Raw genomic sequence first — 14,246 nt, 5'->3', positions numbered from 1 at the left:
ATCTTATTTGGCCATGAAGTTGGGGCCGATCCAATATTAGCATTATTTCAGCAGCGTCGTGCTTTTCGGCTGCTGCTAATCACAAGGCAAACATATATGCGACTACTTCTCTTTATAGACCAGTAATCATTTGTAAACATTTGTACACGGAGCATTTCTAGAGGCTACATCAGCAGGGCTCACTCAAAATATGAATTAATTAACACCGGAGTCACCCGACAAAATTAGCACCACCATTTTTTAAGTGCTTTTTCTTAACACTCAAAGGGCTGAAATGATTCAGTAAGGCTAAAATGATGTTCAAATGACAGTTTCTTGGAGTGATTTCAACATTTAAAAAACAGAGTGAAGTAAAACAAGCAGTTTTAGGAAAAGTAGTGAAAAAACGACTCTGTAAGTTAACAGGCACATTTTTATTTCTTTTACTGCATGTAGGGTCACTTGAACCAGCACCACGGCCTCAATAGTGCTGAATCTTGCAACTTTGTTTTAAGTTTTATTTTGTAAAAATGAGGTGTAATATGGCTATTGATTTAGAACTATTTAGGTGTATATACAGCGATCCCTCACTACTTCGCGCTTCAAACTTTGCGGCCTCAGTTCATCGCAGATTTTTTTTAAATTAAAAAAAATAATACAGATGAGCTGTCCCGAGCAGATCACGTAGTCTCTGTCCTTCCCTTCCTCCCTGCTCTTTGTTGGTCAGGCAGTGAGTGCACTGGAGTTGCTTATTAAAGTTAACGATGATTGACAGCAGTTAATGTTTGATCTTGGCAGAGAAGCGAACTTCAAAGCTCCACATGCGTCAATCATCGTTTAACTTGTTCAACAGTTGTTGTGGCAACTCATTGTGTGTATGTGAGCAGCTTGAGCAGATTTGAGTGGACTCATTCAATGAAGCATTTACTCAAGCCAAGCATTTTTCTGCTTTATTGTTTAAAAATAATTCAGTGGGACAGTAACATATTTAAAACGTATCATAATTATGACATTTGAAGTGCTTAAAAACCATTTATTAAAAAATATATTAACATAAGTTTTCTTTAAATATACTTTGGGGAAAAAAGTCAAAAAACGTGTCTTATAAATACATATTTTTCTGATGCTAAATCTGAATAAATACATTGAACATACACACACAGAAATTTTTTTTTAGGGGGGCGCTATTTTGCGGTTTTTCACTTATCGCGGCGGGTTAACCGCGTAAAACGAGGGATCACTGTATTTATAATATAACAGATGTTCATAATCTGGTTGAGATGGATGATATGTTGCAATACAGTTCATTCATTCATCTTCCATACTACCTATCCTTACAAGAGCCTTGCCTTTGGGCACATGGCAGGATACACCCTGAACTGGTGAGAGCCAATGAAAACTATACTTGCTAATGCAAACCAAGATAAAAAGGTTATACGTAATACTGGTTGCATTATTTTTTTGCAATATTTTTAAGTAATCCAAGTATCGTAACAGCAAAAACATGAAAGAAAAATGGATTGGAAAATCCCTACTATATACAGTGTGTCGTTAAAAACCCTAAAAGTGGTACAACAGAGTTTTTATTATGTCTTTATTTTTTATTATTAAACCTCAAACACTCTTCAAACATCATCAAATCACATGAGTCAAATATTTGCAAAAAAAAAAAAAAAAAAAACACATCTGGCCAGATAATGCAGAGTATTAAGCATTGAAATGAAAAACTGATCGAAAAGTTGTATGTCAGTATCCTCGCAAGGACATAGGTCACGGTCAGATTAAACCATTTCTTTAATTTACTGATGTTATAAAGTTCCTGGTAGTCATACTCCAGATACTGAAAATGTAAAAGACTGGTTCTCTTTATTTTTGCGACCATCTGAAGCAGCTTTAGACTTGCACCTACAGTAGAACTCTCCCATCTCTCCATCTTTTTATTCATTCTCTTTGTGCTGACATTGAAAAGCCCTTCGGGGAAAAAGGCTTTTGGTTGCCTATTTATTTTCGTGTACTATCCTCGGAGATCTGTGCGGGTTATAGAGGGAGTTCAGAGGAAAACAGATTCATTTTATTTTTCACAAACAGAATGTACAAACCTGAAGGGATGACCTGCAGAACGCTTTGAGTCACAGCTGCCAGGATGATGAGGGCTGCAGACTCATTTGATTTGGGAGATGGAAAGGGAGGGGGACCGTGGACCCTGGCAGACACACTGACCCTCACTATTTTCCAGCCCCGCTATTTTGGAGCTGCCGTCGCTGAAGAAGCGTCATACATAAATCAAACAACGGAGAATTGAGTGACACTTTTGTCTCCCACTAACATCCCCTCGCATATGCAGGGCTCGCAGTGTGCTGAGGAGATGAGATGTCCACATGCATTATGATTCCTTCTTCTCTAACTAGCTTGTAGGCTATGAGCCAGAAGGTGGCAGGGTCTCATTTGAAAGCTGTCACCGCTCATTATCTTATAAAGACGAAAGATCCCGGCCCGGCACTTTACGCGGCTCGTTATTTGCATCAGCCTCACACATTGCACTTCGCAAGACTTATATCCAGCACTCCGAGCACTTCCTTTTTTTCTTCAGTGTTACCACATTTCTTTTCAGTGGATGCAATTTGACTACATTTTTTCTTACTATGAGAGAAATTAACATTGTCTGCTATTGAAAGTGATTGATGCCCAATCCATTTGAACTGAGACGCCACCCACTGGACCCTTTCGAAAAGTTTGACTTTAACCAACCCCCTGGATATCCCCATTGGCGTCCATTGTCATTAAACTAGGACCCTCGTATTCAATACCCATGAGCTCCTATTAACCCTTGGATCCACAAAAAAATCTCCATTGGTGGTACTTTTATTTCCAAACCAAACTTCCCCATTCATTCTTATCATTGTCTCATTAAAAGAAAAGTGCACATCTATGCTATCTACCGTTTCTATATGTTTCAACATGATACTAAAACTGACACTTGTACACATGTTCCTATGCTGTGTTTAAATGCTGTTTTTTTTTTTTTTTTTTTAAAGACCATTGGCATTTGACTAAAAACTGTCCAGCTTGCGTTTGGTACTTGTAGTTAACAATGATTGACAGGTTTGTAGCTTTGATCTTGCCAGAGAAGTTGGTAGCTCTATGATCAAAGTGACACATGTCAATCATCGTTGAGCTTGCATAAGTGCGTTGTGGCAACTCCTCGTGTAAGTGAGAAGCTGTTCTCAGAAGCGTGAGCGTCAAAACGTGAGTGGATTTGAGTTGACGCACTTACCTTGATTTCCGGACTACAAGCCGCTACTTTTTTCCCTCATTTTGGGTCCTGCGGCGTGTGCAATGATGCGAGCAATTTGTGTATTTTTCTGACGGCCGCCAGGGGCGCTCGAGCATGGAATGTGGGAGTGAGACACACGGAATATATGTGTGGAGGAAGACGCTAGTTTGCACTATTACCGGTAGTTTAACTTTGTGCGTTGTGCATCCGCCTTTGTGCACGAGTAGAATTGGCATACCTGCATCATGGAAAATGCTCGAAGAAATTAAATTGGCCTTTCGAGTTGTATGGGAAGCTTTGATGACGAGCGGCGAGAGATCGTTTGCCAAGACTCGCCACATGCAAAGAGCAGCTTTTGCACAGGTTTGCCGGGGGAGCCTGGCAGCGTGAAGCGCTGTGAGAGAGTCCGCCATCACCAACGGGTTTCGAAGGGGCCATTCTGCTGCGTGACGAGTAGAGATGTCCTGATTGATATTTGGATCAGATCGGACGCCGATATGGGCAAAAAAATGCGCATCGGTATCGGATCGGCCGACACAGAAAAATTCTGATCCAGACTTCCGATCCATTTTTTTTAAAACCTCCGGTCCGGGTTTTCCAGCGCACCGATATACATAATCCATTCCAGTTTTTGCTTCGGTTTCCCTAAAATCCGGTCCGCATTTTACGGCACTCCTTCAACACACTACATTACAGTCTCCCAATTTACCGAGAGACTTTATCGGTAAAAATGTCAGCTGTGTGGGATCATTTCACCTTAAAGGACGACAAAGACGAAGAGGCAGAGTGCAACATATGCCACAATAAAGTCAAGCGTGGTGGTAAAGCTGTAAGAAGTTTTAATACAACCAACCTAATCAAGCATTTAGCGACATACCACCACAAACAATATAAGGAGTATGTTAAGAAAACCGAAGACAAAAAGAAAGGTCCTACGCAACTAACACTGGCAGAAACTTTTGCTATGCGTGACAAACTGGCCCTCGACAGTCCTAAAGCCCAGGAAATAACAAGAGTCATTGCCGAAGAATTCATTCTGGATGACGAGCCATTATCTCTCGTGAGTAAAGACGCACCATCCAACACTTTTATGCTGCATTCCAGAGAAGTGGGAAGTCGAATTTATCCCACTCGGATGGTACCAGTTCCGACCTCAAAGCGTTCCAAGCAAATGTAAACAACAAAGATGGCTGATCGCGACGAGGTGTTTTTTATTTTGGCCATCCAAAGACATTTTGACCTCCAGCGAACCTGCCTTCCATAAGCGATCAAATAGTAGAGGAAAAACGACGGCTGCGTTATTGCCCACACTGTAAACTTTTTTTAGTTACATCCTTTGCTGATCGTCAATATAAAAACATAGCACAACAAAGATAATTCACTGTATGAGGAAAAAAATACATGGCGTCTCAAATAAACTTGATTTACTTCATTATTGTGTTACCATTCAATACGTTTTCTTGAGCGCCATTTTGTCCAGTGACGTTAGATTGAAACAACTTGGAAGTCGGGGTAGTTATTTTTTCTCCGACTTCGCGACTTGGACCTCCCAGTTCGAGTGGCGTTCCAGTGATATTTTCCTAGTCGGAGACCTGAAAAGTCCGACATCATCTTTGTTGTGCTATGAGTTTATATTGACGATCAGCAAAGGATGTAACTAAAAAAAGGCAGTTTACAGTGTGGGCTATAACAATAACGCAGCCGTCGTTTTTCCTCTACTATTTGATCGCTTAAAGGAAGGCAGGTTCGCTGGAGGTCAAAATGTCTTTGGATGGCCAAAATAAAAAAAACACCTCATCGCGATCAGCCATCATTGTTATTTACATTTGCTTGGAACGCTTTGAGGTCGGAACTGGTACCATCCGAGTGGGATAAATCCGACTTCCCACTTCTCTGGAATCCAGCATAAACATCATGCTTGTCTAATAGATATCATATGAATATAGAACTAGATGCAAAATGACAGACTCGACGCCGTTGGCAACACATGCATTGAAAACTACGTGCGTTAGTAAACAGCCGCCATCTTAAAGCAGGAGACTTCCCTTGTAGGCTGTTGTAGTGAACCTTCCAAGCGAACCTAATTAACTTTTTATCAAAAATACTCTTAAATCTTGACTTGAATCTATCTTCAAAACAGTTTTAAAACTTTCACATGTCAAAAGTAGACAGAAGGGAAATTATGGAATAACGCCAGCAATTTTAACAACTTTAACAGTTGATTCGCAAAATTAAATGAATTGAATGTAGTTTAAAGCTGCTGATACAGAATGGGAACTTGAATATTTTATTTACTGTTTTAAAATGTTAACTTGATACTGAAATAGTCGTTTATTTAAACCTGAGAGGCTTTTTATACAATTTTTGTAACTAATGCACGAAACATTAAAAGCATCTAATAGCTTGGGAAGTTTGTGGGATTTTCCACTGACAGTTTACAATATTATTTGCACATTTTACTGACTGACTATGCCATTTCTGTTTGTTATTTAGAATGTTTTGTGTTTGTCACTGAATAAACAGGTCAGTTTCTTGTTACCAACCATTGTGTGTTATTTACACTCACCTAATTCAGCAGGCTAGTTGTTATCAAGAGTACTAAAACCCTTTTCAACATGAGTCTGACAACTAAGTAAGGAGGCTAAATAACTTTAAACTTTAATATATGCTCAGATAGGCCGGTATCGGTATTGGATCGGAAGTGCAAAACAATATCAGTATCGGATCGGAAGTGCAAAAACCTGGATCGGGACATCCCTAGTGACGAGGACAGCACGGGCTAGGAGTGAATTTGCCTCATTATGGGAGACATTGAAGGCGACAACGAAGGAGAGACTGAGTTATGGAGATACCATACTGAGTAGGTGCGTGGCAAAGTGCATCTGAGCGTCTTCATATCCGACACTCTGGGTTAGGCATGTGCCGGTTACCGGTTTCACGGTTTACCGTGGTGTGAAAACGTCGCGGTTTCAAAACGACTAAAATTTTCCGTCAGACCGTAGTTCGGTATTCGCTATTTTTCTTGTGTCAAAAATGCAGCCAGAAGCGGCTTGGCGCAGCAGCGCTCACCCCCTCCCGTTTGTTGCTGTGTGTGAAAGTGACGCTATCGGCTAGCCAGCCAGCTAACCCAAAAACAATTACTCCAAACATAAGGCGTACTGTTCTTCAATTTATTGAGCTCTCAAATCGTGGTAAGTGTAATATACAAAATGAATACATTTAAAATGTTGTACAATTAGATTTTTCCATGTGAGTAGCTTCAACAGATTAGCACCATGGAAAAAGTTCGCCAAAAACAAAACACACATTTTCCTTTTATATTCAATATAAAAACTGACTAAAAGCTTACAAAGATGATTGTTAGCCTAGGCTTACCTGGGAGAGCAACTTTGTTGAGTGTGACAGCCGCAGAGTGAGAAAACAAGCTTGATTCGATTGAATGAAGGGGAAAAAGTGAAAGCATCAAAGATCGCTAATTGCGAAAGATGATCTTGCCCTAAGCACAAATCCACATTCGCTGGATCAAGAGGAGGTCTCACTCCCAATGTTTTTTTTATTTTATTTTTTAGATGAAACCTTTCCACAACAATATTGACATTTTAACTAACTTATACATTTTTAACTAACTTATGAATTCTTTATGTTCTTTTTAACACAAAGGCATGACATCATGTAGACTAGAGTTGACACAGTGGCTGAAAATGGCAAAACTTCACTTAAGGTTTTCCACATTCAAAAAAAAAAAGTCATGCAGTATAAATAAAAATTAAAAAAAAATATTCAGAAGTGTTTTTACTTTTTTATAGAAATTATTTTGTACTTGCTCTAATCTTGAGCAACTTCAGCTGTGGCTGTGAGTATAGTCTATAAGTCATATTTAGTTTAATTTTATTTAAAAAAAAAAAAAAAATATATATATATATATATATATATATATATATATATATATATATATATATATATTATATAGATAATTTATTTATTTTAACAATATATTCATGTTCCAATTTGCAACTATGGTCTGGAAAAAAAAAATCCTGTTAAATGAAAAAAAAAAAAATTAACCCATGCATCTCAAAATTTTTTGGAGCTATAATTGCAATACCGTGATACCGTGAAACCGCGGTATTTTTTTCTCACGGTTATCGTACCGTCAAAATATCATACCGGCACATGCCTACTCTGGGTGAAGACTTCCATGGTTTGAATGCACAGGAGAAAGATGAAGATTGCTGACAAAGACTTCTATGTTTTTATTAACCAGCACAATTAGTGCTGCACCGCCATGCTGAGGCTATGTAACTTCCGTGCCGCTGCCATATAACTGCTGTGTTTGCTGGCGCTGTTTGGAACGAAAAGTTAAGGTGTGTTATTAAAATTTTAAAAACTGTATATTTCTTTGTCAATGTCTCTTGTTACTAAGTGGGCACACGCGGCTTATAGGCAGGAGAGGCTTATGTATGTACAAAATGGTTTTTCCTTTAAAAATGTACTGGGTGAGGCTTGTAATCAGGGGCGCCCAATAGTCCAGAAATTACAGTAATGAAGCATTTAATAAAGACAAGCGTTTTTCTACGTTATTCTTGTTTAAAATGCAGTGGTACCTCTGCATACGAAGTTCGTTCCAGCACCTTGTTTCTAAGTCGAAATGGTCGTATGTCGAGCAACATTTTCCCATAAGAATACATTATAATCCCCTTAATTCTTTCCACAGCCTGAAAACCTACACTAAATCCTTGATAAATGCTGCTGGTACCACTGTAAATAACAATTACACTGAGCAAAACAAATAACTTATGACTAAAAATCGGAATAATAATATAATAATACATGTAATAATATAACAAATAGGGTTCTAATGTGGCGGATGTGTTTTGGGTCGTGTACCTGAACGCACCGCGTGGCTGACTTGACCGAGTGAGGGAGGGAGGAAGGACTTATTACTTTGTCTTTGTCCAGCTGCGGCGGACAATAATTGTAAACTTAACTTATAAAGACTGGCGAATGTATTGTCAAGTCAGTTCACGGCCATGGCCACTATGCTCATATTTTTGTATCATTCCCATGGTAAGCCTCACCTTTTTCTTTTGTTGCCACCTGTACTAACGTTCTTGGAACCCATGTTGATTTCTCCTCACATGAAAATCCGGTGTGCGTCAGTCTTGCAGGAAAACAAAGTAACTACGGCGCTGTCATAAATCGTCATATTTCAAGCATGTCGTCGGATGTAGAAACAAATGGCAAGTCAAATTTTACTTCGGATGTCGAAAAGATCGTGTGTCAAAGCGATCGTATGTCGAAGTACCACTGTAATTCACATTATCACGGCGGCACAGTGAACAGTAACATTTTTGGAAACTTTTTTTTTTTTTCTTTTTTTTTCACCCCATATCAGATCGGGACTCTGTATTGGCAGATTCTCACAATCAGGTGACTAGGACTCGGATGCAAAAATATGCGATCGGGACATCCCTGGTTCCAACTAAATATTCAACTTCTTGGGCCAAATCTCTATTGGCGGTCACTTTTTTTTACCAAAAACTTCCTGGAAATGCACTAAAATCACTAGAAAGTGACATGAAATTGCCATAAAATCAACAGGAAGTAACCCAGAATTGCGCCGAAATCAACAAGAAGTGACCCAAAATCAACGGGAATTTATTAACCAGCCTGAGAGCCTTTCCATACTGAGTTTTCTGCAAATTGCATTTTCACTTTCCACTTTTCAGTCCCTCCCAGTTCAAATGGATTGATTGGATGTCTGTTGTCATCAATGACATTGACGCGTGATCAATCACTGACTTCCCAAAAAATTCAAATGGTTTGGATGCCTATCGATGTCAATGGAAGTGAAAAAGTTGGTCATAGTTTTCTGTCCTTGTTCCACTCTTCTTTAAAAAGTGGGCAGCAAGTTAAAACATGATTTTACAGAGACCTCAAAGTCATCAAAGCATTAACTTGATATTTTTTAATGTAATCAGATGTATCAATAATTTTATAAGCTACTTCAAACACCCGTTTTTGTCTCTGTGCAGCAGATTGACAAGGTTGAGCAAAAAGATGCCTTTCATTATCAACCATCAACTGAAAATATTACATTCATTGTCCAAGGTTGTTAGTGCTTAGTTTATTGAAGCAAAGCTTAACTCTTGAATGTTTAACACTTTCCCTCGCATGAATCGAAATATTTTCTCTTAAAATTTCAGGACATATCTTAAAATTACTGTAACCTTCATCAGGTGTAAGAAAGTGTTTTCTCTCTTGTCTAGAGTTGACAATGGACTCTTTCAGCACAAAGAGCTTGGCCCTGCAGGCTCAAAAGAAGCTGATGAGCAAAATGGCCAGCAAGAGCATGGCCAACCTTTTCATCGACGACACCAGCAGTGACGTGTTGGACGAGCTCTACCGAGTCACTAAGGAGTACACCCGCAACCGCAAAGAGTCCCAAAAGATAATCAAGAACCTCATCAAGATGGTGGTCAAGTTGGGGGTGCTCTATAGGAACAACCAATTCAATGGCGAGGAGTTGATTCTTGTGGAGAGCTTCAGGTGGGCACCATTACTGAATACATCTTGACCCAGTCTTGAACTGCTCTTTACAGACCATATCAAAATCAGCAAACATGACACAATAACCCTGTGGGTTTATCTGTAAATAGAGCTGGTAAACCAATAGCAGCTACTGTATTGACATTTCATAGAATTATAAATAGTGGTTTTCCGTAGGTGTTTGTGGAGGTATTTCCCAGTGTTACGGACTGAGAACAAACAAAGAAAACATTTCTCTCGTTGGTAGTGGTAACGAGACAACAGATCAATATGCTCTCATTTGTGCCAAAAACCCATAAAAATAGTTTTTGGGCAGAGGTTGGTGCAGATTTACAAACAACACCCTTCATAAACAATAACTTGATAGGTTTACATGCACAAAATTTCTTCAATCTGATCAGCTTTTGGATTAAAATTATGATCGGATGCACTGTGTTCATGGGCACTAAAAATATTGATCCGATTAGGTCTTGCGTGTTCATGCATCAGAATGTCAGTCGGAACAAATTATTTTGACGTGCGCAGATCGAAGCTGAATCTAAGTTTTTAAATCAGATATATATCATCAATTAACACATTTTTTTACGCTAGCATGATAACGGATTTTACACATTTATAAAAAGCGTATTTTTGAACCAGGTGTTTGCTAAAATCTTCAGTGATTTTGATGCATTTTGTTCTTGTTGCTGTAAGTGAATTAATAGGTTTAAAACTTTTTTTACCCCATGCAACAAACCAAAATGAAGTCCATGACTGCTATGTCTTTTTGCAAAGACAACAAAAGCACCTGAACTGGACGTACTCGTAATTACCAATGTGGCAAGGTTCATTTTCCCCACAGCATGTGAAGGCAGCATGACCAAATATACCAGAAAAAAATGGTAGACTTCTGTGTCAACAAAACATCGCGCTGTCAATTTAGACATTAAACGTTAGTGTTGTGTATTTTTCTGTTTTTCTTCAATCAAGTCTTTCAACATTTTTAAGATCTTTTAATATCTCCAGCAACGTGTTCGTCTCACATACACAGACCAGTTTAGTCTTGCGCAGTTTGCGCCTACTCTGTCTTCCGCTCGCTCTAGCTAGCTTCCAGGAATAACAGAAACGCATATGCTGACGTCACAGGTAAAGACATTGTTTCAAAATTTTGGAATAAAGTGTTCATGTGCACCGATCAGATAATCAATCGGCATAAACCACCCTTCTCGTTCGGAATAGATTCTCAATCGGAATGAACTGGATCGGGTAAGAATATTCCGAATGGGGTGTGTACATGAAACAGTTTTATTCCGATCAGGCTTTTAATCAGAATAAAAGTGTCCATGTAAACATACAGTACCTACTGACGGTGCTGTCCACCCTTAACCCTTTTTAGAGGAAGTGACCATTTTTGATGATGAAATTTAAAAAAAAAAAAAAGTGTGTGCTTGTGTCGGCATCACATTTTAGGCAATGAGAGCTCCAGTAGTAATATTTGATATACAAGTATGCCCTACAATGACCCAAAATGTGACCTGGCAACACACCAGGTTTCAATTATAAATATACAGATATTTTATTATTAATCATTATTTTTATAACATTTTGAATAAATACAATTGTAAATGAATAAAATGTCAATAAAATTAAAATAAAAACTGAAATGAACCGGTTATGGTTAGATCAATAATGTTGATTTATCTATTTAATTTCATAGTATTAACGAGGCATGTGCCGGTATGATATTCTGACGGTATGATAACCTTAAGACAAAATATCAGTTGTACGGTATCGCGGTATTGCAATTACAGCTCTAAAATGTGTTACTTTGGGATATCTAGGTTTCCAAAAATTTATATATACTTTTTCCATTCAACAGATCTTTTTTTATTTTTCAAAAAACATATTAGCAAATGGGAACATAAGTATCATGTTAAAATACATTTTAAAAAATAACAAAATATTCTAAATAAAATACAGTCCTTTAGGTGACCCTAAACCCACAGCCCCAGCTCAACATTTTCACCATCACAACAAAAATTATTGAATTATTTTCCATAAAAAGCACATGTGGATAACTAGTATCATGTTTACATTATACTCACACTCTCTTTCTCAACACTGAGAGTTCCCAGAGAGAAAAAAACACCATATGCTTTATCACTGCTAGACACATTAAACATGCTGTAGTTAACTCTCGTAGCTGGTGGGAAACGTTCATGACCGTTTTTACTAACCTTTCATTTTGTATAAATGCGAAATCATATTAGAGGTATTGCCCCCTGGGCAGCCAACCTCCGCAAACATGTTTTACATGTCTGTTGGCCCTCTTCCTTTTCTGCTGCCGAAGTATTCCCATAACATCGATTTCATTTTCATCGATGGGGGAAAAAGTTTAAGAGTTTCACCTCCTGCAGCCATCGTGTTGCACAGCTGACTCACTGACACTGAGCAACGACCAGTCGGGGAAGGTTGAGCCTTACAGCTACAAGCGAAGGATTCCTCCATGGATTTTTGGGACATAAAAAATAGCTAATACCTTAGGGACGGTATGACGGGAAAATTTTTGCGGCTTTGAAACCTTGACGTTTTCATACCACAGTATACCTTGAATCTGGTAATCGGCACATGTCTAGTATTAACTTACAGACATTCGATTCATTTAAATTCGGTGGACTGGCTGTAAATACTCATGGTTCAGTGCTAGACGTCCAATCCATTTTGACTGGGAGGATTGGCAGAGATTATTCGCTGCCAGCCTCATTGGCTACGATTGACGGCGCTAGACATCCATTCCACTCCCCCTTTTAAAATGGATTGGATGTCTAGCGCCGTCAATGGTAGCTAATAAGTTGATGGTTAAGAAAGATGCTTCAAAGTTTAGAAAATCTAACCTTTGCACTGCTTCAACTGTTCAAGATCACAATCACAAAGACAAAAAAATTTAAATCTTTCCATTTTCCAAGTGCCGTATGGACGGACAATCATTCTCTTTTCCCACTGTTCCAGTGCAAAACTCAAAATGCCTTGAAATGGGCTTATCCAGCAGTGTAAAACCTGTGCTAATGTGTCATCGAGGTTGAACGGACATCCTGCAGCTTTTATCTCATTCACTGCTTGCCATGTTCAAAACAGAGTTCCCCATATTGACAGTTTTAAAGCATTTTGACTGGTCTTTCAAGACCCACAATAAAGTGTTCTGTCAAAAACACAACATCAAATCTACCAGGAAAAAAAATTGTTGACTTTCTTCTTTCACCAGAAAAAAATCTTTCTAGCTTTTGCTATTCTCTAGTAATCAGAAGTGGATCGTGGGCTGGTTTCACTCGAATAAAAAGAGGAAAAACAAGCATTTTCTGAAGAGAAACATGTCAAGCAGAACAGTGACTATGACCCAAATATTTTTTTTTGCTTTTGTGAGAAATCAAACTATAAACCCCAAAAACGGCTTTTGATGGCAAAACAAGTATTTATTTACAGATATACGACGAGAAAACATGACATGAGGAAAGCAGACTCCCCACAGGGTTGAAGTTAAACGTCAGGGGCTTTTGTCATTCGCACAAGGAAATTATACGTCTTTTTTTTTCACTACAGCAACACACACTTTCTTCTACCTACCGTGACACAAACTGTTTTATACCATAGATATGCGTACTCTATTGACGTGTCAGGTGTCGAAAATTTTACTATTTCCCCCCATGTTGGCATTTTAGCAACAAGATCTTTGTTGTAATACCACAATTGATGCACTATATAAACAACGTTACAAACCTCATAATTTATCAATTTTAGAATATTAATTCAAGACATATTAGAGATTTTTATGCCCTCGGTTTTGTGGGACCAGTTTTGGAGTTAGAATTATTGAACAAATATATAAGGTACATGTGTCAAACGCTAGGCTAGAGGGCCAGATATGGCCCACAATATCATTTTGTGTGGCCCGTGAAACAAAACAAATAAATAATGTTCAGCAACTTCGTTTCTTGTTAAAATACCAAAATTTCAGATTTTTTGGATTGATTTAAAAAAAAAAAAAAAAACATAATACGTGGTATTTTTAATCGGTTCATAATAAGCACTGGTTTCTCATTCCCAAACCTGGTACATTGGTGAATAATAAATGTAAAATTTCACTCGATTTTTTTTTTTCATGTTTTGTTGAAGTTATCACCGAAAACCCAACATTTAACTAAATTAGACTCATTTGAAGTTTTTAATTGAGCTCAAAATTTTAAGTGAACTGAACCTCTATTACAGTAAGTTGAAAATTCTTGACTAAACTTGACTCAAGTTGAAGTAGATATACAGTTGTACCTCTACATACGAAGTTAATTTGTTCCAGGACCTTGTTTGTAAGTCGAAATGGTTGTATGTCGAGCAGGATTTTCACATAAGAATACATTATAATTCCATTAATTCGTTCCATAGCCCAAAAACCCACACTAAATCCTTAATAAAT

At 38.1% G+C, this 14,246-nt stretch overlaps 1 protein-coding gene across 2 annotated transcripts in view; it reads left to right on the top strand.

The window, feature by feature from the left end:
• Window positions 1-14,246, top strand: part of tnfaip8l1 (tumor necrosis factor, alpha-induced protein 8-like 1) — a 58,245-nt gene that overhangs the window by 30,346 nt on the left and 13,653 nt on the right. For both annotated transcript variants that reach the window (XM_057841295.1, XM_057841293.1), the window contains exon 2: window positions 9,523-9,802. In XM_057841295.1, the coding sequence (XP_057697278.1) occupies window positions 9,531-9,802 (272 nt within the window). In that variant the 5' untranslated portion in view covers window positions 9,523-9,530. The remainder of the gene's footprint in view (window positions 1-9,522; window positions 9,803-14,246) is intronic.

Source organism: Corythoichthys intestinalis, chromosome 7 (assembly GCF_030265065.1).
Source record: "Corythoichthys intestinalis isolate RoL2023-P3 chromosome 7, ASM3026506v1, whole genome shotgun sequence".
Taxonomy (NCBI): domain Eukaryota; kingdom Metazoa; phylum Chordata; class Actinopteri; order Syngnathiformes; family Syngnathidae; genus Corythoichthys; species Corythoichthys intestinalis.
The sequence above is the reverse complement of the archived record's forward strand: the minus strand, read 5'-3'. Positions and strand labels throughout refer to the sequence as shown.